Source organism: Entelurus aequoreus, linkage group LG20, assembly GCF_033978785.1.
Source record: "Entelurus aequoreus isolate RoL-2023_Sb linkage group LG20, RoL_Eaeq_v1.1, whole genome shotgun sequence".
Classification (NCBI taxonomy): Eukaryota; Metazoa; Chordata; class Actinopteri; order Syngnathiformes; family Syngnathidae; genus Entelurus; species Entelurus aequoreus.
Genome location: NC_084750.1, coordinates 15,329,470 through 15,353,031, shown reverse-complemented (window position 1 = coordinate 15,353,031; position 23,562 = coordinate 15,329,470). Strand labels below are relative to the sequence as shown.

The 23,562-nt window shown below is 41.5% G+C and overlaps 2 protein-coding genes across 3 annotated transcripts in view; one reads left to right on the top strand and one right to left on the bottom strand.

The window, feature by feature from the left end:
• Positions 1–3,671: 3,671 nt before the first annotated feature.
• The window catches only part of LOC133635947 (transcription factor Sp4-like), a 42,347-nt gene continuing 22,456 nt past the window's right edge, over positions 3,672–23,562 (bottom strand). The window contains exons 6-7 of one of the 2 annotated variants that reach the window (XM_062029432.1): positions 17,814–18,013; positions 3,672–5,476 (exon numbers count right to left, since the gene is read on the bottom strand). In XM_062029432.1, coding sequence (XP_061885416.1) covers positions 5,217–5,476; positions 17,814–18,013 — 460 coding nt within the window. In that variant the 3' untranslated portion in view covers positions 3,672–5,216. The remainder of the gene's footprint in view (positions 5,477–17,813; positions 18,014–23,562) is intronic. The other variant, XM_062029433.1, reaches the window with a different exon arrangement.
• The window catches only part of LOC133635948 (transcription factor Sp9-like), an 87,396-nt gene continuing 86,055 nt past the window's right edge, over positions 22,222–23,562 (top strand). The window contains exon 1 of the mRNA XM_062029436.1: positions 22,222–22,236. The gene's annotated coding sequence lies outside the window, so the exon portion shown is untranslated. The remainder of the gene's footprint in view (positions 22,237–23,562) is intronic.

Below are 23,562 nucleotides of genomic sequence, written 5' to 3'. Positions count from 1 at the left end.
TACCCTTCGCGTTCATATTTCACTGTTTGTTGCATTTTTGTTGCGTTTCACTTGATTGTAAAATATGTCGATCGAAAGGGGGTGTGACGTTCATATTTTGTCAATATATATCAGGAGTCACCAACCTTTTTGAAACCAAGAGCTACTTCTTGGGTAGTGATTAATGCGAAGGGCTACCAGTTTGATACACATTTAAATAAATTGCCAGAAATAGCCAATTTGCTCAATTTACCTTTAACTCTATGTTATTATTAATAATTAATGATATTTACACTTAATTGAACGGTTTAAAAGAGGAGAAAACACGAAAAAAATGACAATTAAATTTTAAACATAGTTTATCTTCAATTTCGACTCTTTAAAATTCAAAATTCAACCGAAAAAAAGAAGAGAAAAACTAGCTAATTTGAATCTTTTTCAAAAAATTAAAAAAATAATTTATGGAACATCATTAGTAATTTTTCCTGATTAAGATTAATTTTAGAATTTTGATGACATATTTTAAATAGGTTAAAATCCAATCTGCACTTTGTTAGAATATATAACAAATTGGACCAAGCTATATTTCTAACAAAGACTAATCATTATTTCTTCTAGATTTTCCAGAACAAAAATTTTAAAAGAAATTCAAAAGAGTTTGAAATAAGATTTAAATTTGATTCTACAGATTTTCTAGATTTGCCAGAATAATTTTGTTTGAATTTTAATCATAATAAATTTGAAGAAATATTTCACAAATATTCTTTGTCGAAAAAACAGAAGCTAAAATGAAGATTTAAATTAAAATGTATTTATTATTCTTTACAGTAAAAAAAAAAAAAAAATTACTTGAACATTGATTTAAATTGTCAAGAAAGAAGAGGAAGGAATTTAAAAGGTAAAAAGGTATATGTGTTTAAAAATCCTAAAATCATTTTTCAGGTTGTATTTTTTCTCTAAAATTGTCTTTCTGAAAGTTATAAGAAGCAAAGTAAAAAAATGAATGATTTTATTCAAACAAGTGAAGTCTTTAAAATATTTTCTTGGATTTTCAAATTCTATTTGAGTTTTGTCTCTCTTAGAATTAAAAATGTCGGGCAAAGCGAGACCAGCTTGCTAGTAAATAAATCAAATTTAAAAAATAGAGGCAGCTCACTGGTAAGTGCTGCTATTTGAGCTATTTTTTAGAACAGGCCAGCGGGCTACTCATCTGGTCCTTACGGGCTACCTGGTGCCCGCGGGCACCGCGTTGGTGACCCCTGATATAAATAGTATATATATTAGTGCTTTGAGTCACTTGAGAAAAAGCGCTATATAAATGTAATTAACTTCAATATTCAGTGTTTTATCGTTCATAGAAAAATGCAAAATTCCATTACGTTTTTTTAAGGCGGTTTGTCATAACGTTTTTTAGCATTCAATCAGACATTATTGTGAAGTTTTGTATTAGTGTTCCTAAAAATAGATATACCGGGCCCCCAGACACATTTTTTTCTCTAAATGTGGCCCCCGAGTCAAAATAATTGCCCAGGCCTGATTAAGATAAACATTTTTTGTCAACAAAATTAACACTGACCTGTGCCCAACCAAAAAATATGTGTTTTTATACAAGTTTTCATAACGTTTGATTATTCCAATGTTGTTGAAATAAAAACATTTTTTTTCCATATGTTTTGTTATTTTGGTGCTTGTTTCAGTAATCCACTACATTGTCCCTTAAAGGGGAGGAGCTCAAGTAGAACAAAAGGCTGAGTCAAGTCCGAAAGGTAAGGCTGTTTAAAATCACTTTATTGTCACGTGTTATGCAGGCAAAGTATCTTTTCTTCTTTTGTTTCTCCATTCTTTTCCACCGACATAACGCATTTGTACAAACCAGTTTTAAAAATCTCAACAAACCGGGGAAGCCTTTGAGGCCAACCTGGCAAAAACAAAAACCAAAAAAAAAAAAACAATATCAAATGTCATGGCGACGGACAGACTGTAGAAAAAGATTTACAAATGAGATGTCACTAGAAAAAAACATTACCAAAAACAAATGTTTGGTATCTTTTTTTTGTTTTCATTTCAAACCCTTTTTTTTTTTTGCTTTTTTATTCCCCCTTACCCCTAAAAAAACCCAAAACATTATGGTGCGAGGAGGAGGAACAAAACTGCCATGAGCATTAAAAAAAGAGAAGCGATATTACAGCAAAAAAACTGAAACATGCTGTACACAACTTTAGAATCAACACACACACACACACACACAAATACAAATTCCAGCAAGAAGGCAAATATTACAAATCAAGATAATAAATTAGCTTTACACACCGGGGCTGCCGTGTTAAAACTGGGAGGGGGATGGTTGTCAAAATCTAAAAAATAGACATATATATTTTTTCATTTAGTAAGAATGTACGAACACCACCGGAAACATCTCATCACGTTGCTAAACAGCCTGAACCGCCTCCCCCTCCCATACAGCGGGAACGGGATTCATACGTGGGGTTAATCATTTTGCAATGCAGTCTGCTGAAAATGACGGAAAGCGCCACTCTCGTTGGAATTGCCACAAATCGCCTTTTTTTAAGATATTCAGCACGAAGGTGGAAGGCCCCGATTCGTCACGTTCACACGTGTCAGAAAAATTGTATGTAAATTATCAAAAAAAAACAACTTTCCGTTCTCTGAGTTCCCAATGAACAGACAAGAGGCTGTCTTTGTTGCACCAAGCAAAGGCTTGGAAAATTCCATTGTGTACGACGGGAGGAGACGGGAGGGGGGGGTTATCTATTTGTCATCGAAGACCTGCTCAAGCTGAATCCGGGACCAGCCCAAGCCCGAGGCATCTTTTTCTTTTGTGTTAATGTCACCGAAAACAAGGACCGTTTACATCAGGGGTCACCAACGCGGTGCCCGCGGGCACCAGGTAGCCCGTAAGGACCAAATGAGTCGCCCGCTGGCCTGTTCTAAAAATAGCTCAAGTAGCAGCACTTACCAGTGAGCTGCCTCTATTTTTTAAATTGTATTTATTTACTAGCAAGCTGGTCTGGCTTTGCCCGACATTTTTAATTCTAAGAGAGACAAAACTCAAATAAAATGTGAAAATCCAAGAAAATATTTTAAAGACTTGGTCTTCACTTGTTTAAATAAATTCATGATTTTTTTTTACTTTGCTTCTTATAACTTTCAGAAAGACAATTTTAGAGAAAAAAAAATACAACCTTAAAAATGATTTTAGGATTTTTAAACACATATACCTTTTTACCTTTTAAATTCCTTCCTCTTCTTTCCTGACAATTTAAATCAATGTTCAAGTACATTTATTTTTTTTATTGTAAAGAATAATAAATACATTTTAATTTAATTCTTCATTTTAGCTTCTGTTTTTTCGACGAAGAATATTTGTGGAATATTTCTTCAAACTTATGATTAAAATTCAAAAAAATTATTCCGGCAAATCTAGAAAATCTGTAGAATCAAATTTAAATCTTACTTCAAAGTCTTTTGAATTTCTTTTAAAATTTTTGTTCTGGAAAATCTAGAAGAAATAATGATTTGTCTTTGTTAGAAATATAGCTTGGTCCAATTTGTTATATATTCTAACAAAGTGCAGATTGGATTTTAACCTATTTAAAACATGTCATCAAAATTCTAAAATTAATCTTAATCAGGAAAAATTAGTAATGATGTTCCATAAATTCTTTTTTAAATTTTTTCAAAAAGATTCAAAATAGCTAGTTTTCTCTTCTTTTTTTCGGTTGAATTTTGAATTTTAAAGAGTCGAAATTGAAGATAAACTATGTTTCAAAATTTAATTGTAATTTTTTTCATGTTTTCTCCTTTTAAACCGTTCAATCAAGTGTAAATATCATTAATTATTAATAATAACATAGAGTTAAAGGTAAATTGAGCAAATTTGCTATTTCTGGCAATTTATTTAAGTGTGTATCAAACTGGTAGCCCTTCGCATTAATCAGTACCCAAGAAGTAGCTCTTGCTTTCAAAAAGGTTGGTGACAAGAGGCTATCTTTGTTGCACCAAGCAAAGGCTTGGAAAATTCCATTGTGTACGACGGGAAGAGACGGGAGGGGGGGGGCTTATATATTTGTCATCGAAGACCTGCTCAAGCTGAATCCAGGACCAGCCCAAGCCCGAGGCATCTTTTTCTTTTGTGTTAATGTCACAGAAAACAATGACCGTTTACATACTCCCCTTTCTTTTGGAAGCAGATGTTGTTGTGTAAACAGGAAGTGTCCAAATAAAGGAGGAGACGTAAACCTTTTTCGCCAGAGCGTGGGTGACACTGTAAGAGGTTACAGGTCGACACATGTCTCCTCAATTGAGCAAAATTGAATTCTGCCTCTGTTTATTTCCTTGCTTCTTGTCTTGTTTGATAAATGTCATCGACGTTTGAACCCGACGGCAACCACATGAATCCCCTTCCCGCCGTCGCTTTCCCATCCCACTCCTCGTCCTGTGCCGCCAGACGGTCCGCCTTCCCCTCTCCGCTCGTGTTAAGGCAGTTGTGGGTCACAGAGCAGGACGGGCAGCACAAACCGTAATAAACAAACTGCTGCCGGGAATCGAACACACACACACACACGCACACACGACAAAACGCAGGAAATTAGCAAACCGCTGTATGTGTGCTCTCATTTGTCTCAATGTAAACATGACCCACTGGGATTGTCATTAAAGTATTGCTTTCACCTCACATCGTTGTAGAAAGCTAGATTGTTTTTGTCTTTTTAATAGAAACCTTTTCTTTTTTTTTTCTTCTCTCTCTCTCTCTAATGGCCACTCTGCGCTCAATAGGAATGCATTATAAATCGTTCTATATGTGCTTTTTGTTTTCTTGAAAGAATTGTCCTCGTCTCCTCCAAAGGAATCCACACCTGAGTTAGATCTGAGGACCTAAACTCACATTAGGTAAATCCTCTTCATGACACACACACACACACACACACACACACACACACACACACACACACACACACACACACACACACACACACACACGCACACACACACACACTCTGATCCCAAGACTGCCCTCTGCTCTGCAACAGTCCTGTACCTTGATTGACCCTCAGCCCTGTCTGACAGGTTGGAAACAGGAACTTTGTGCATAGAGATCGGTGGGACCGCAATGTTTGTCTTTCATCCCCGCACAATGTATGGATCAGTTATTTCAAAAAGTGAACATTTCAAAGTCCCTGTCGTGACCTCCGCCAGCTTTTTTTTTTTTTTTTGCCTTATTCAAACTCCTCCTCTTCCTCCTCCAGGTGGTTGGAGGTGGTGGGCGTGGCCGGCTCAGAGTCACGGGAGAGGGCGACCGCCATGATTTGAGGGGAAGAGCCCAGGCCCTCGGGGGGGTCTTCCTCCATGTCGTCGGTGGTGATGATGGCCACGGCGGCGCCGCCCTTTTTGTTCTGGTGAGTCTTGATGTGCTTGGAGAGGTGGTCGCTGCGCATGAAGCGCTTGGAGCACTCGGGACACTCGAAGCGCTTCTCTCCTAGTGGAGGAAAATAGTAAGAAATGGGAAGTCAAACTGTGATCGCAGGGTTTCCCACACATTCATTTATTTGTGGCGGCCCGCCACAAAAGAATTACGTCCGCCACAAATTAAAAAAAAAAAAAAAAAAAATTTTTTTTTTTTTTTTTTTTTAAATTTTTATTTTATTTTTTGGTTCTCTCCAGCTTCTCAGGCAAATCATATAGTTGATGTAGATGCCCATATCGGCTGTTCAGATTTACTTTACAAAAGAGAAGTGTAGGATACTTCTCTTGTTGCCTTATTTGACTTTATTAAATGTATTTATATTAGAAACACAACATGTGTATACAACAAAGGGTGCAAAGTCTGCAGGCAGTAGAAAACACATGGTTAAGTGTAGGGAGTAAAACTGATGGCAGTCTAAAGTTCAAGATTTTTTGCAGCTCTTTGTTCAGTGGATCAGATGTTTGATGAAGCTCTGTGTCTATCTACCACCACTACTGTTTTCTGTTGATTTGTTACTGACTGTGGCAGGACACCTCTGCCTCTGTTTCACTTTATGTTGCTGGTAAATAATATGGTTGTAGTAGTAGGCTAAAGTTACATTATTTAGTATGCACTAATGAAAGAGGCAGAGCTTTATGAGACATTTTAGCTTTTATATTTTATAAGATATATTTTTTGTAAGAACCACAATTAATAAATATATTTCAGTGAATAACTTATTCAAATCTGTATATAAATATGTATATAAAGTGTTGTAATTATATTGTAAAATGGACGTTTAAAACAAAACTGTTATTATTAAGTAGTACGTATAATTTTTTTGAGCCTTTTTAGAGAAAATCAAATAATTGTAGTAAATTATGCAAATTACTCGATGATGTCATGGTGACCACGCCCATAGCCACGCCCCCACCGCCACAGGTATCTTGGCAGTTTATGGGAAACACTGGATCAATACTACTTTTCGGGATATGAGAATTTGTCAGGGAATATAAGGGATTTTTTCTAACCAACCGTGCTTTTACTTTGAAGGCCTCACCTTACAGGCTAAGTGTTGCCCTCAGCGTAACAGATCCTGTAGCCCAGGGGTTCTTAACCCTTTTGACCTCGGGGCCCCACTTTTCCACTACTGAGGGACCCGGGGCCCCACTCAAATATTAACACTGAATTACCTAGGGGTGTAACGGTACGTGTATTTGTATTGAACCGTTTCGGTACGGGGGTTTCGGTTCGGTTCGGAGGTGTACCGAACGAGTTTCCACACAAACGTATTAAGTAGCCAAAAGCTAAAGTCTTAACAAGCTGCTCCGCGTTCTGCCTAAGTCTCTGTCAGTCCTCTACACAGCACCCAGCATTGTCCCACCCACACAACCATCTGATTGGTTACACACAGAGCGGTAACATCCAATCAGCAGTACGTATTCAGAGCGCATGGAATCAGTGCTCCAACTCCAGGTAGGTGTTTAGCAGGTAAGCATCAGGCAGCGGACTCGCCCCAAATTATAATAAATACCTCCCAGTCAACTACTAGTAACATCACTATGAGCCCGTTGACCTTCTAGAAACATAAACGGCAGCTCAGCTCGCTCGCAGTCCTGGCTTGAGGTGAGGGTTAATTAGCTTTTAGCGTAGCGTTAGCTCTTTTTCGGTGTGTGTGTGTGTGTGTGTTACGGACAGCAAAGCCCTGTCTGTCTGTTATTTCACTTGACCTTTTTCTGTATTTATTGAGCTGTGTTGGAGCAGCAAAAAAAGGACATTATGTTAAATGAAGAGTTTCTGTCTCTGATAGTTGATATAATAATGTAAGTGCATCATTAAGCCTACATGAACTCCATGGTGTTCAGGGATGAATAGTCTCTCCTATTGCTATTGTACTATTTTTTTCAGCTATAGTTACATTAATCATTAGTAATGTAGCAGCCTAGTTTTGAATGGCAGGGTCCCTGCTATCACATGTTGATACAAATATAACATTTACATAATAAATCTACTACAGGCTTCCCAAATGCTGTAATAAATTAAGCATGATGAGTTGACTTGAAACTGTTTAATGTTGCACTTTTTATATGGAGAAGAAAAGTTTTGTCATTTTATTTAATCTGAGCAACAACTTGAGGCAGTTTAATGTTGATTAACGTGGGCAGAATTATTATAGTGTTCCCAATGTTAAAAGGATAAAGCCATTGTTTACAAATTTGGTAAATAAATAACCAAAAAATTTATATTTTGTTGTTTTCTTACTGTACCGAAAATGAACCGAACCGTGGCCTCTGAAACGAGGTACGTACCGAACCGAAGAAGTGTCAAAAGATGGAGCTAACTGTTTTAATGACATTCAGACTTTACTTCAATCAATAACGGAGCAGCATCTCCTCATCCGTGGCTCACTAGTGCAACAACAACGCCCGAAATGTGTCCCGTGAAAAACCGTCCGACCGGAACTCTCTAATAACTAAAGTTCCTTGGGTGAATAATGTCAACTCACTACACCGGTATGTTTTAGCGCTTTCATGGCGAGTGTACTGACAGATATAAGTAAGAACTTTACACTACTTTATATTAGAAATGACAACAGAATGTCACATAACAAGAAGATAGAGAAAAAGAAGAAGCTTATCGACTACGGTGTCGGCACGGACTACAAAGGCGGACGCGCGCAATTGTTTCAGGACTTATGCAGATCCCAAATACACATCAACAGGTACCAGAAGGTAAGAAAAGTTGCTTTTGCATAATATTGCAAAACAAAACGCCAGATAATGTCTTACCTCATACACACACACCATAATAATACTCCTATGTTGAAGCACAGTACAATCCATCATAGCTTACCAAAGTCCTACTAAAACATTTTGATAGATTTTTGAGCGCCGTGTGTAATGTTCTATATTTTCAATGGAACATATAAAATGTTGGTGTTTACTGCCATCATATTGCAGTCTACACATATCTCTTATGTGTGACTGCCATCTACTGGTCGAACTTATCATTTCACCATGTACCAAATAAAATAGCTTCGAGGTCGGTAAGCACAACCAAAATTAGTCCGTGCATTAGACGCACCGGGTTATGAGGCGCAATGTCGAGTTTTGAGGGGGAAAAGGGGATTTTAAGTGCGCCTTATAGTCCAGAAAACACGGTAGTAGTCTTACTCTTGATTTTAATCTTATTCAAAAATTGTATCTAACCTCCTTACAGTTTACAACCTTGTCAAAGGATATGAAAGCATGTGTTAATCACAAAGATTATTACCAGGGCTTACGTCGGGTGGATTACAAAAGAAATATGGTACTTGTCAAATATACTGCTAAAGAAGGGACTCATAAAATCTATTTACTTACAATTACACAGTGTTAAAATAAATAAATTAAACATCCCGTAAATTCCAGACAATAAGCTGCTACTTTTTTTCCTATATTTTCAACCCTGTGGCTTATAAAGTGGTGCAGCTAATTTATGGATTTTTCTTTTGCTGAAGGCCGTAATGCAATAGTTTAAAAAAAAAAGAAGAAGAAGATACACTGATAAGATGTTATTGTTGTGTTATGGCGCCACCTTTTGGATGTGTTCGCTTACTGCAGGTGCTGCAGTGTCCTTCCACTTAGTGCTTTTAATCGATAGTAGAATTTCCTTTCCGTCTTCTAAACCAGTGGTTCTCAACCTTTTTTCAGTGATGTACCCCCTGTGAAAATGTTTTTAATTCAAGTACCCCATAATCAGAGCAAAGCCATTTTGGTTGAAAAAAAGAGATAAAGAAGTAAAATACAGCACTATGTCATCAGTTTCTGATTTATTAAATTGTGTAACAGTGCAAAATATTGCTCTTGTAGTGGTCTTTCTTGAACTATTTGGAAAAAAAAGATAGGTTTTTTATTTATATTTATAAAGGATTTTTGAATTGTTGCTATTTTTAGAATATTTTTTAAAATTCTTACGTACCCCTTGGCATACCTTCAAGTACCCCCAGGGGTACGCGTACCCCCATTTGAGAACCACTGTTCTAGACGTCCATAGCGTTTCTACGGATTCTCCATTCCTCACTCCAAGCAACGTTTGTAAGTTTTACAATATAACTATAACTTTTTATACTTACTAAACCATCCCATGTGTGACATCTGTAGAAGTGTTTTCATGCATATTTATACGTGCTATTGCAATGTAATGAAGCCGGCGTTGTTAGCATTAGCTAATGTGCTAACACGTTTCTGAGTGTCTGTTTAGTTTATTAAGGATCCCCATTAGTCTACACGGCAGTGGAGACTATTCTTCCTGGGGTCCAGACAAAAAACATCACACAATCACAAAACAAAAGTTTAAAATGCAGTACAACATGATCAAATACTAAAATGTTGCAATACAAAAATAGCAACAACAAAGAACCAAAAAAAGTACTAATAACTTAGAGTTTACATAACAATGTTCATACCAAAGATAAAAAGAGCAATATAAAAATACATATATATATTTTTGCAAAAATAAAAAAGAACCAATGGCCTCAAATATACACGTTAGTGTACCAAAGACAAACAATAAGTGACGAAAAAGTACCATCCATCCATTTTCTACTGTTTGTCCCACAATCAAAAAGATAGTCAATAGTCATGACATTAGGTACAATCTAGAATAATCTGTGTTTCCCACACATTCATTTATTTGTGGCGGCCCGCCACGAAAGAATTACGCCCGCCACAAATAAAATAAAAAATAAAAAAAAAAAATACATTTGGTCCTGTCCAGCTTCTCAGGCAAATCATATAGTTGATGTAGATGCCCATATAGGCTGTTCAGATTTACTTTACAAAAGAGAAGTGTAGGATACTTCTCTTGTTGCCTTATTTGTATTTGACCACTACTGTTTTCTGTTTATTTGTTACTGACTGTGGCAGGACACCTCTGCCTCTGTTTCACTTTATGTTGCTGGTAAATAATATGGTTGTAGTAGTAGGCTAAAGTTAAATTATTTAGTATGCTGTGGTGACCCAAACCATATAATGAGAGACATTCACCTAAGAGGACACTGTAGCTTTAAGAGAAGAAGCGGAGCGGGAGTTAGCAACTTCCGCTTCCGGGTTGAGAGGTCGTTGTTGTTGTCGAATGTATGACATGCTAGGTTGGAGCTAGTAAACTTCCTCGACTACGCTCACGTCTCCTGTCTCGTTGTTTACAAACTCCACATTGGTGACCCCGAGAATACGAACTACGAATACGAGCATGTCAGACAATGAAGGCGCTGACAATTTGGTTGACGCGGTACCCGCAGACGGAGTAGCTGCTGCTAACAACAACATGGCTAACGCGGGAATCTACGCCGCTACTGTGAAGTTACCCGATTTCTGGCAGCATAACCCACGGCCGTGGTTTCAACACGTGGAAGCCCAGTTCCAGCTAAGGGGAATAACGCAGGATTCTACGAAGTACTTCCATGTAGTGGCGGCGTTGGACGCATCAACGACGGCGCGAGCGATGACACTGTTGGAGGCTCCACCGCCTGCTGGCAAATACGATGCTTTAAAGACTTTCCTCCTGAAGTTATTTGAGCTGTCGGAGCTGGAAAAAGCGGACCGTTTACTGTCCCTACATGGCCTTGGTGACGGGAAACCGTCTGAACTGATGGAAAAAATGCTGTCTGTGCTGGGATCAGCCGACCCGGCGTTTCTGTTTACACACATTTTCCTGAGGCAGCTCCCCGCACCGGTACGCACACCGATAGCCAGTTCTCCACTAGCCGCCTCCAAGGACTACCGTGCTTTGGCCGCTGAGGCGGACAGGGTTTTCCTGGCCAACCGGCAACAGTTTGTGCATGCCCTGCTGCCCCACCAGGCCGTCCCGCCACCTCCTGTGGATGACTATGTGGACACCGCGGCTGCGGTGACGGCTCGCCGCCAACCTGAAGACGGGCTCTGTTTTTACCATGCCAGGTTCGGGGCCAAGGCGAAGCAGTGTCGCAAACCCTGCAGTTACAGGATTCAGGGAAACGCCAGGGCCGGCGCTCGTTAGCGGCTATGGGCGCCGGCCGTGACTGCAAGCTGTTGTTCATCAGGGACTCCTTGTCGGGCCGGCGGCTGCTGGTGGACTCTGGTGCGCAACGCAGTATACTACCAGCACAAGCTGTGGACACGATGACCGGCAGCCACGGCCCCCAGATGGACGCCGCCAACGGCACCTCCATTCGGACGTACGGTGTCAGGCGCGTGGATGTTAGTTTTGGCGGCCGACGGTTCGGTTGGGATTTTGTGATGGCTGCTGTATCCACCCCGCTGCTAGGTGCGGATTTCCTCTGCGCGTTCAACCTGCTGGTGGATATTAAGAACTGTCGCTTGATTGATGCCGTCTCTTTTGCGTCATACCCCTGCACGCTTGGGGGGGCTGGGGCGTTGTGCCTCGCTAACACACTCGCCACCGGGGATCCATACCAACGCCTGCTCGCCGGTTTCCCTGGGCTCACCACGCCCACCTTTTCCTCGGCGGTGGCCAAGCACGGTGTGGAACATCACATCGCCACTGTGGGCCGCCCGGTTTACGCCCGGGCCCGACGCCTCGACGCCTCGACTCGTCCAAGCTCGCAATAGCCAGGGAGGAGTTTTCGATGATGGAACGCCTCGGCATTGTCCGCCGTTCGGACAGCCCGTGGGCTTCTCCGCTACATATGGTTACTAAGGCCGGCGGGGGTTGGCGCCCTTGCGGAGACTTCCGTCGCCTAAACAACGCCACGACCCCCGACCGGTACCCCATACCGCACATCCAAGATTTCTCTTCCCACTTGGCGGGCGCTACCATCTATTCCAAAATTGACTTAGTGCGAGGCTACCACCAGGTACCGGTACACCCGCGAAATGTCCCAAAAACGGCTGTCATCACACCCTTCGGGCTCTTCGAGTTCTTACGTATGCCGTTTGGCCTTACGGGGGCGGCGCAGACGTTCCAACGTCTTATGGACTCTGTGCTCCGGGACATGCCATTTTTGTTTGTGTACTTGGACGACATCCTTGTGGCCAGCGCGTCGGTGGAGGAACACATGACACACCTCAGGCAGCTGTTCGAGAGGCTTAGCGAGCACGGCCTCATCATCAACCCAGCCAAGTGTCAGTTCGGGGAGTCGTCCATCACCTTCCTCGGGCACCACATCACTCCGCAGGGGGCCGTTCCCCTGCCCGACAGGGTTGAGGCTGTCGCCGCGTTCCCCCGTCCCCCTACTGTACAGGCCTTGCAGGAGTTTTTGGGCATGGTGAACTTTTATAACCGTTTCCTGCCTCGTGCTGCACACGTCATGCGTCCCCTTTATGGGGCCCACCGGGGGAAGAAGTCTAAGGACAAGTTGGACTGGTCCCCAGAGATGGATGAGGCTTTTGAGGCTGCCAAGTCTGCGCTGGCCAATGCTGCGCTGCTAGCTCACCCGTCGCCGGCCGCCCCTATAGCCCTTACGACGGACGCCTCCGACTATGCCGTGGGGGCCGTATGTGAGCAGTGGGTGGCTGGTGGATGGCAGCCATTGGCGTTCTTCAGTAAACAGCTCCGGGAAAATGAGCGCAAGTACAGCACCTTTGATAGGGAGCTACTGGGACTTTTCCTCGCAACCAGACACTTTCGGTTCCTGTTGGAGGGCCGGCAGTTCACCGCTTTCGTGGACCACAAACCGCTGACGTTCTGCATGGCCAAAACTTCGGAGCCGTGGTCTGGGCGTCAGCAGCGCCATCTCGCGGCGGTCTCTGAGTTCACTACGGACATACAACATGTGTCTGGCAAGGATAACTTTGTCGCCGACTGCCTTTCACGGGCTGTTGTTAACTCCGTTCACTTGGGGCTCGACTACGCCGCTATGGCAGCGGACCAGGCCAAGGACGCGGCCGTGCAGGACTACCGGTCGGGCCCTACGGCGCTGCGCCTGGAGGACGTGGCGTTCGACGCGGCTAACACTACCCTCCTCTGCGACGTCTCCACCGGCCAACCGCGACCCCTGGTGCCTGCTTCCTGGCGGCGCCGGGTTTTCGACACCGTCCACGGCCTTTCACATCCTGGGGTGAAGGCCTCGACCAAGATGGTGAGTGTCAAGTTTGTTTGGCCGGGGCTCCGCAAGGATGTTAGAGCCTGGGCCAGCTCGTGTGTGGCGTGCCAGCGCGCCAAGGTGCACCGCCATACCAAAGCCCCTTTGGCGCCGTTTGTGGTTCCAGAGAGGCGGTTCGACCACGTGAATGTTGACCTTGTGGGCCCTCTGCCTCCCTCCCGTGGTTATACCTTCCTCCTCACTATTGTGGACAGGGCTACCAGATGGCCGGAGGCTATCCCCTTGTCCTCGACGACGGCCGCGGAGGTGGCACGGGCGTTCATCGGCTGCTGGGTGGCCCGTTTTGGCACGCCTGGTGACATCACAAGCGACCGAGGCTCCCAATTTACCTCTGAGCTCTGGACGGCGGTTGCTGAGCACCTCGGGATGAAGATCCACCGCACTACTGCCTACAACCCGCAGAGCAACGGACTGTGCGAGCGGTTCCATCGGGACATGAAAGCAGCTCTGCGGGCCAGCCTCACGGGCGGCGACTGGGTGGACCGGCTTCCGTGGGTCATGCTCGGCCTGCGTTCAGCCCCTAAGGAGGACCTCCAGGCATCCGCCGCGGAGCTGGTGTATGGCGAGCCTCTACGGGTTCCAGGGGCGTTCCTTCCGACTGCTACGGCTCCCTGGTCGCCCGCCTCTCACCTCAGTGCGTCCCGGAGCGCTGCTGACGCCTTCGTTCCCGTTCCGACGTCTCGACACTGCCTTCCCCAGTCCTACGTCCCCAAGGATCTGCCATCGGCGAAATACGTCTTCATAAGACACGACAGCCATCGGTCCCCGCTGCAGCCTCCATACGACGGGCCCTTCCGTGTCCTGGAGGCGGGGGATAAGAACTTTGTGGTAGACATGGGGGGCAGACCGGAGCGGGTGGCTATAGACCGTCTCAAGCCTGCTCACGTGGACATTGGGGAGCCGGTGCAAGTGGCCCTGCCGCCGCGACGGGGGCGCCCTCCTCGGTCGGCCCCTGCGCCTGCCTCTCTTCCGGCCCCAGCTCCACCTGTGGCTCGCGTTTCGGGCCCATCTGTTTCCCCTCCTGTCAAGCACAGCCGTTATGGACGGAAGGTCCTCCCCCCGGCCCGTCACCTGTTGTCCCATTGACTTTGCACTGTGTTGGTTACTGTTCATTTACTGCAGGGTCATGTTTTTCTGTTATGCAATTGCACTTTTTCTGTTTTGCAGGGTTTTGTGTAGGTGAATTCTGGGGGGGCCTGTGTGGTGACCCAAACCATATAATGAGAGACATTCACCTAAGAGGACACTGTAGCTTTAAGAGAAGAAGCGGAGCGGGAGTTAGCAACTTCCGCTTCCGGGTTGAGAGGTCGTTGTTGTTGTCGAATGTATGACATGCTAGGTTGGAGCTAGTAAACTTCCTCGACTACGCTCACGTCTCCTGTCTCGTTGTTTACAAACTCCACAATGCACTAATTAAAGGGGCAGAGCTTTAAGAGACATTTTAGCTTTTATATTTTCTAAGATATATTTTTTGTAAGAACCACAATTAATAAATATATTTCAGTGAATAACTTATTGTTCAAATCTGTATATAAATATGTACATAAAGTGTTGTAATTATATTGTAAAATGGATGGATGGATGGACGTTTAAAACAAAACTGTTATTATTAATTAGTAAGTATACATTTTTTGACCCTTTTTAAAGAAAATCATATCATTGTAGTAAATTATGCAAATTACTCGATGATGTCATGGTGACCACGCCCCCACCGCCACAGGTATCTTGGCAGTTTATGGGAAACACTGAATCTCTTTCCGCAATACTTCTCCTCTTAGTCTATTCTTAAAACCCACTATGCTGGTGATTGATACCAGATATTGTGGATGTCGATTCCAGTAAGTGATTGCGCTATACATTAGTCTTTTTCAAAACATCAGTTTTGGGTTTAAAACGGGTGAAAGCACCTCTTAGGGCTAGCCTGGTACCATAGTTGTGACTGTCATTAGCAAGCAACAGCTGAGAATACAGATATGAAGGTTTAGTATTAGTATTATTAACTTACAATGGCATTCTTTTTGTATTGTTTCACAAATTCCTCAGTAAATTCACCAAAACGTCACTGTGGAGTTATTGAGTCGGTTTAGCTGATTTGAGAGCTAGCTTCCGCAGGTAGTGGGTCCGAGACGATGACTTCTGTTTTGTATTACCAGCCGTTTTACTGCCGTGTTACAGACGCCGTTTGAAAACAATTAAGGTATGTAAATAAACATTTACACAAACTTTCTGTGTAAATAACTCATTCATATGCGGCTTTTAGTCCGGTGCGCTCTGAGCTTCAAGAGGTAGTCAGCTGAAATGGGTTTCACTTCACAGGTGTACTTGAAGCTCAGAGAGAATACCAAGAGTGTGCAAGGCAATAATCAGAGCAAAGGGTGGCTATTTTGAAGAAACTAGAATATAAAACATGTTTTCAGTTATTTCACCTTTTTTTTGTTAAGCACATAACTCCACATGTGTTCATTCATAGTTTTGATGTGACAATCTACAATGTAAATAGTCATGAAAATAAAGAAAACACATTGAATGAGGAGAAGGTGTGTCCTAACTTTTGGCCTGTACTGTATATCCACTAAAAATAAAATGCATGTAGAGTATTGGGTTACTGTAGTCCTGTATGTAGTACTAAAATACTTTCCTGGATGCCACATTTAGTTGGTCACACTTAACATGGGTGAAAGCCTGAATGTTATGAATAAATGCTGCCCCCTATTGATTGCTGGTGGCGCTGCAAGTTACATATTTAACCCCGTTACAGAACGTCAGTAGTGCATACTTGCCAACCCTCCCGTTTTTAGCGGGAGACTCCCGGTATTCAGCGCCACTCCCGGCAGAAATGTTCTCCCGACAAACTCCCGATATTCAGCCGGAGCTGGAGGCCACGCCCCCTCCAGCTCATGGCGGACCTGAGTGGGGACAGCCTGTTCTCACGTCCGCTTTCCCACAATATAAACCGCTTGCCTGCCCAATGACGTCATAACTGTAGAATGATCGAGGGCGAGTTCTTGGTTTCTTATGTGGGTTTATTGTTAGGCAGTTTCATTAACATCCTCCCAGCGCGGTAACAACACACAACAACAGCAGTCACATTTCGTCTACCGTAAAGCAGTTCTTCTGCCGCAAACAGCAATGTTGTGACACTCTTAAACAGGACAATACTGCCATCTACTGGATAGCCTCCAGAACACTGAAATTAAATAAATAAATGGGTTGTACTTGTATAGCGCTTTTCTACCTTCAAGGTACTCAAAGCGCTTTGACAGTATTTCCACATTCACCCATTCACACACACATTCACACACTGATGGCGGGAGAAATTCAAGTATTTCTTTTATTTATATGTATAATAAAATATATATATATATAGATAGAATTCACTGAAAGTCAAGTATTTCATACATATATATATATATATATATATATATATATATATATATATATATATATATATATATATATATATATATATATATATATATATATATATATATATATATATATATACACTACCGTTCAAAAGTTTGGGGTCACATTGAAATGTCCTTATTTTTGAAGGAAAAGCACTGTACTTTTCAATGAAGATAACTTTAAACTAGTCTTAACTTGAAAGAAATACACTCTATACATTGCTAATGTGGTAAATGACTATTCTAGCTGCAAAAGTCTGGTTTTTGGTGCAATATCTACATAGATGTATAGAGGCCCATTTCCAGCAACTATCACTCCAGTGTTCTAATGGTACAATGTGTTTGCTCATTGGCTCAGAAGGCTAATTGATGATTAGAAAACCCTTGTGCAATCATGTTCACACATCTGAAAACAGTTTAGCTCGTTACAGAAGCTACAAAACTGACCTTCCTTTGAGCAGATTGAGTTTCTGGAGCATCACATTTGTGGGGTCAATTAAACGCTCAAAATGGCCATAAAAAGAGAACTTTCATCTGAAACTCCACAGTCTATTCTTGTTCTTAGAAATGAAGGCTATTCCACAAAATTGTTTGGGTGACCCCAAACTTTTGAACGGTAGTGTGTATATATATATATATATATATATATATATATATATATGAAATACTTGAGTTGGTGAATTCTAGCTTAAATATATTCCCCTCTTAACCACGCCCCCACTCCCGACCACACCCCCCACCCCCCCCGGTATCGGAGGTCTCAAGGTTGGCAAGTATGCAGTAGTGTGACGTGCATTAGTATCATGTTGTTGTTTGTTGTCCAACTCCTCTTAAGCAACTATCAGTCTGTCAAAAAAAAAAAAAAGTGTTATTTTGGTACCTGTGTGCGTTCTCCGGTGTCTCTGCAGCTCGTCGCTCCTCGTGAACCTCTTGCCACAGAAGATCCAGTTGCAGACAAACGGCCTCTCGCCCGTGTGCCAGCGCAGGTGAGCCCTCAGGTGGGACGTCTTGCCGTACACCTTCCCGCAGCCTTCCATGTGGCAGATGTGTTGCTTCTTCTTCGTGGGGTCCCCACTGTTCCTGCGCCACAGGGCAGATGTTTATTTACTGCGGGACTCGCGCGGTCCGGCGCACAAAAAAACGTGATGACGGCACACTTGATCAAAATGGTGTTTTTAGTGCTCACACCTAATTGGAACGTGTAATCTGAAGTGGTCCATCTGTTAGGCCAGTTGTCGTCTGTAATTCCATCATTATGTCGATACGCACGCATTATTTCATAAATCCTCCTGTTTTCAGAGCTGTAGATTATCGCCAAACTGGTTGTTCTCAAACTTATTTCAACCTCTGAAAACACTTGGCTCCTCCAACATAAAAATGCAATATCCCAAGTATTTGTTAAAAACAAGGCAAAGGTTTTATCGAAGAAGTACCATATTTTTCGGACTATAAGTCGCTCCGGAGTATAAGTCGCACCGGCCGAAAATACATAATAAAGAAGGAAAAAACATATATAAGTCGCATTTTTTGGGGAAATGTGTTTGATAAAAGCCAACACCAAGAATAGACATTTGAAAGGCAATTTAAAATAAATAAAGAATAGTGAACAACAGGCTGAATAAGTGTACGTTATATGAGGCATAAATAACCAACTGGTATGTTTACGTAACATATTATGGTAAGAGTCATTCAAATAACTATAACATATAGAACATGCTATACGTTTACCTAACAATCTGTCACTCCTAATCACTAAATCCCATGAAATCTTATACGTCTAGTCTCTTACGGGAATGAGATCAATAATATTATTTGATATTTTACGCTAATGTGTTAATCATTTCACACATAAGTCGCTCCTGAGTATAAGTCGCACCCCCGGCCAAACTATGAAAAAAACTGCGACTTGTAGTCCGAAAAATGCGGTATATTTGATATTTTGGCCACTGTAACATTACACAGTTTGAACAGTAACACTAATCCAGGGATGTCAAACTGGTTTTCATTGAGGGCCACATCGCAGTTATGGCTGCCATCAGAGGGCCGATTTTAACTGGGAATAATCTGCGTTTTATTATTAAATATTTTTTTTACGTACACTGTTAAAAAAAAAAAAAAAATCTGTATATTTCTTGTTAAAATTCTGGTCACCATTTTTTTAATGCAACATCTACAGATTATTTTAAAACATTTTACAGTAGATGGAAAACCATTTCATTCACCAATTTTAAAATGGAACCACAGTTATTTCACGGTAAAATATTGGCAGCTTAGTTGCCAGAGTCTTACTGTAAAATTGAAGGTAGTTCAACATATCACTGTAAATAGAAAAAAAAGTCCCACTGTTATTTTTTAATTCTGGCAACTGAGCTGTCAGTTTGTTACCCTAAAATAACTGTGGTACCATTTTTCCATTTACAGTAACAACCGTAGATTTTACAATAAAAAAAGGCACCATAGTCGGCAACATTTTATAGTCAAAACAGTGGTAGTTTTTTTCAATTTACAGTTTTTATTTGAACATGCTGTAAAAATTTTAACATATCTATTGTCCTTTTTACAGTGTCAAATTTGATGGACATAAGAAACCATAAGTCAAGCAGATATTGAAGTATTTATTTTTATTTTAACAATTTGTGGAAACTACAGTAATATAATATTTGTTGCAATATTGTATAATATTAACATTTAAGAGTAGAGATCATTTTAAAGCTGATAAATGCTTTAAAATGTAATATCGGAAATTATCGGTATTGGTTTCAAAATTATCGGTATCGGTTTCAAAAAGTAAAATGTATGACTTTTTAAAAGGCCGCTGTGTACACGGACGTAGGGAGAAGTACAGAGCGCCAATAAACCTTAAAGGCACTGCCTTTGCGTGCCGGCCCAATCACATAATATCTACGACTTTTCACACACACAAGTGAATGCAAGGCATACTTGGTCAACAGCCATACAGGTCACACTGAGGGTAGCCGTATAAACAACTTTAACACTGTTACAAATATGCGCCACACTGTGAACCCACACCAAACAAGAATGACAAACACATTTCGGGAGAACATCCGCACCGTAACACAACAGAACAAATACCCAGAACCCCTTGCAGCACTAACTCTTCCGGGACGCTACAATATACACCCTCAACCCCGCCCACCTCAACCTCCTCATGCTCTCTCGGGGAGAGCATGTCCCAAATTCCAAGCTGCTGTTTTGAGGCATGTTAAAAAAAAAAAAACACTTTGTGACTTCAATAATAAATATGGCAGTGCCATGTTGGCATTTTTTTCCATAACTTGTTACATTGTTTAATGCATCCAGCGGGGCATCACAACAAAATCAGGCATAATAATAATTCCACTACTGTATCGGTATCGGTTGATATCGGAATCGGTAATTAAGAGTTGGAAAATATCGGAATATCGGCAAAAAAGCCATTATCGGACATCTCTATTTAAAAGATATGCAATTTCATGCAATGCATGTATATGTTTTTAGTCAAAATGGAAAGAACAAATACATTTAGTACGAAAAGACAAGGTACTTCATTGATGCATATTTTCCTAGGTGTTCGCGGGCCGTATCAAATCAGAATCAGAAGAGTTTTTATTGCCATTGTTAGAGAACGGGTTCACAAACTCGGAATTTCACTTGGTGCAATGGTGCAACATAAAAGACATAACACAGAATAGAATAACATGAGCTGTAACTGAGCTATCAGATCTCGTTATTGTTCTTGTGCTTGATGGCCGATGGGGAAAAAACTGTTCAGGCGGGCCATATTTGGCCCCCGGGCCATGAGTTTGACACCAGCGCACTAATCACTTGAGTCTTTGGCGTACCGCTAGATCGGTGGTCAGCAACCCGCGGCTCTTTAGCACCGCCCTAGTGGCTCCCTGGAGCTTTTTAAAAAATGGAAAAAGATGGTGGGGAAATATATTTGTTGTTTTAATAATGTTTCTGTAGGAGGACAAACATGACACAAACCTTCCTAATTGTTAGAAAGCCCACTGTTCAATATGATTGTGTTTATGTTTCACTGATGACAATATTTGGCCAGCGCCGTTTTGTCCTACTAAATTTGGCAGTCTTTGAACTCACTGTAGTTTGTTTACATGTACAACTTTCTCCATCGCTGCCACAGAAATATATATAATGTTTAATGCCACTCCTTTGTCTCATTTTGTCCACCAAACTTTTTATGCACAAAGGTGAGCTTTGTTGACGTTATTGACTTGCGTGGAGTGCTAAAAATCCATGCTAACATGCTATTTAGGCTAGCTGTGTGTACATATTGCATCACTATGCCTCGTTTGTAGGTATATTTGAGTTCATTTAATTTCCTTTACTTATGTCCAACGTTCCCTCTAAGGTGCGCGCCTGTGCAATTGCGCACTGCTCAAGCGTCCTCTGCGCACGGCAAATCTATGCCACGCACAAAATCAAATGAAAAAAATGAGCGCAAAACAATTTTCGACACAACACGGACACGACAGAGAAAACAGTTTTCGTCATCCTTGTTCAAATATTGTAACGTCTGTCGAGACGCTTTGAGGACATGAATTCCATCCATCACTTTACTGAGCAAAACTCTTTATTGTCGGCCATAAACACATCACCAAAACATTAGTAAAAAAAATGATATCTAGCAAAACTGGTCATTTTCTGCAGTACAAACTAAACCAAAAGCAACTTTGTTCTATCAACAGCAGCCGCTCGCTCTTTCTCACTTGCGCCAACACATGCACATATGGCACTTAGCCAGTGATGCGTTCACAGCCACACAAGAAGTCGGACAACTCCAGCACCACACATAAAGTGTCATTCCAGGTCGTTACACTATGATTTACCAATCAAATGTGTGCTTATTCCAGTGTCATTTATTAGAAATCTTAATTTATAAATATTAATCATGAAATGCTGTTAGTATATTAAATAAATACTCATAAAAATATATTTTTTACAAACAGGAAGTTGCAGGAATGTACACATGATCCCCTGCTTACATCTCATTGTGCAACAGGTGAATGTTTTAATGGGAACTAAATGCTACAAGTACACAGTTCATGAAAAACAATATTTGCTGTTATTGTCATTGTAAGTGGGCCTAAACACTTGTATTAGAAATGGAAATGACTGCTGTCATTTGATTATAATAATAAGAGAATGTTGTCTGTCTATTTGTGTTGGCCCTGCGGTGAGGTGGGGACTTGTCCAGGGTGTACCCCGCCTTCCGCCCGAATGCAGCTGAGATAGGCTCCAGCGACCCCGAAAGGGACAAGCGGTAGAAAATGGATGGAGATGTAAGTTGTTATTTAGTCAGGTTTGGGACAGGTGTGCTGCTGGTGTAGCCACAGTGTGCACGTCTGATGTTGCTCACATGGCCTCCACTCAATGCTCAGGGACTTTTTGCCTTTGCTCACACACATGAACAATTAGAGGGAACATTGCTTATGTCCACTGTGTATTTCATTTATATTTGCATGTCTCATGACACATTTATCTGCATGTAATATTGACTGCATTTCTGTTAGTGTGCCATGTTGTTCCAGACCACAGCAAACGTTACCCAGCTTGCAAAGATTGTAATAAATCCATTAGAAGAAGACAGCCTGTCCTTTCCTTTTAACTTGGACACACACATCTATACCTTTTGGTAATTTTAAGCCAGTAATTTCCAGGAGTTATCCCACCCTCTGAGACACTTACTTAAAGGCCTACTGAAATGACATTTTTTTTATTTAAACGGGAATAGCAGATCCATTCTATGTGTCATACTTGATCATTTCGCGATATTGCCATATTTTTGCTGAAAGGATTTAGTAGAGAAAATCGACGATAAAGTTTGCAACTCTTGCTCGCTGATAAAAAAAAGCCTTGCCTGTACCGGAAGTAGCGTGACGTCACAGGAGCTAGTATTCCTCACAATTCCCCATTGTTTACAATGGAGCGAGAGAGATTCGGACCGAGAAAGTGACGATTACCCCATTAATTTGAGCGAGGATGAAAGATTCGTAGATGAGGAACGTTACAGTGAAGGACTTGAGAGGCAGTGATGGACGTATCTTTTTTCGCTCTGACCGTAACTTAGGTACAAGCTGGCTCATTAGATTCCACACTCTCTCCTTTTTCTATTGTAGATCACAGATTTGTATTTTAAACCACCTCAGATACTATATCCTCTTGAAAATGAGAGTCGAGAACGCGAAATGGACATTCACAGTGACTGAACATGTAAATACACGATTAATAATATTCAGCTTTTCGAAGCTAAAAAAATAGAAGCTAACCTAGCTATGTAGCCAACGTGATAGCATAGCAGTCTCAAATGCAGATAGAAACTAAATTTAAAAAAACCCTGACTAGATGGATAGACAGAAGATCAAAAATACTATTAAACCATGAACATGTAAATACACGATTAATAATATTCAGCTTTTCGAAGCTAAAAAAATAGAAGCTAACCTAGCAACGTAGCCAACGTGATAGCATAGCAGTCTCAAATGCAGATAGAAACTAAATTTAAAAAAACCCTGACTGGATGGATAGACAGAAGATCAACAATACTATTAAACCATGAACATGTAAATACACGATTAATAATATTCAGCTTTTCGAAGCTAAAAAAA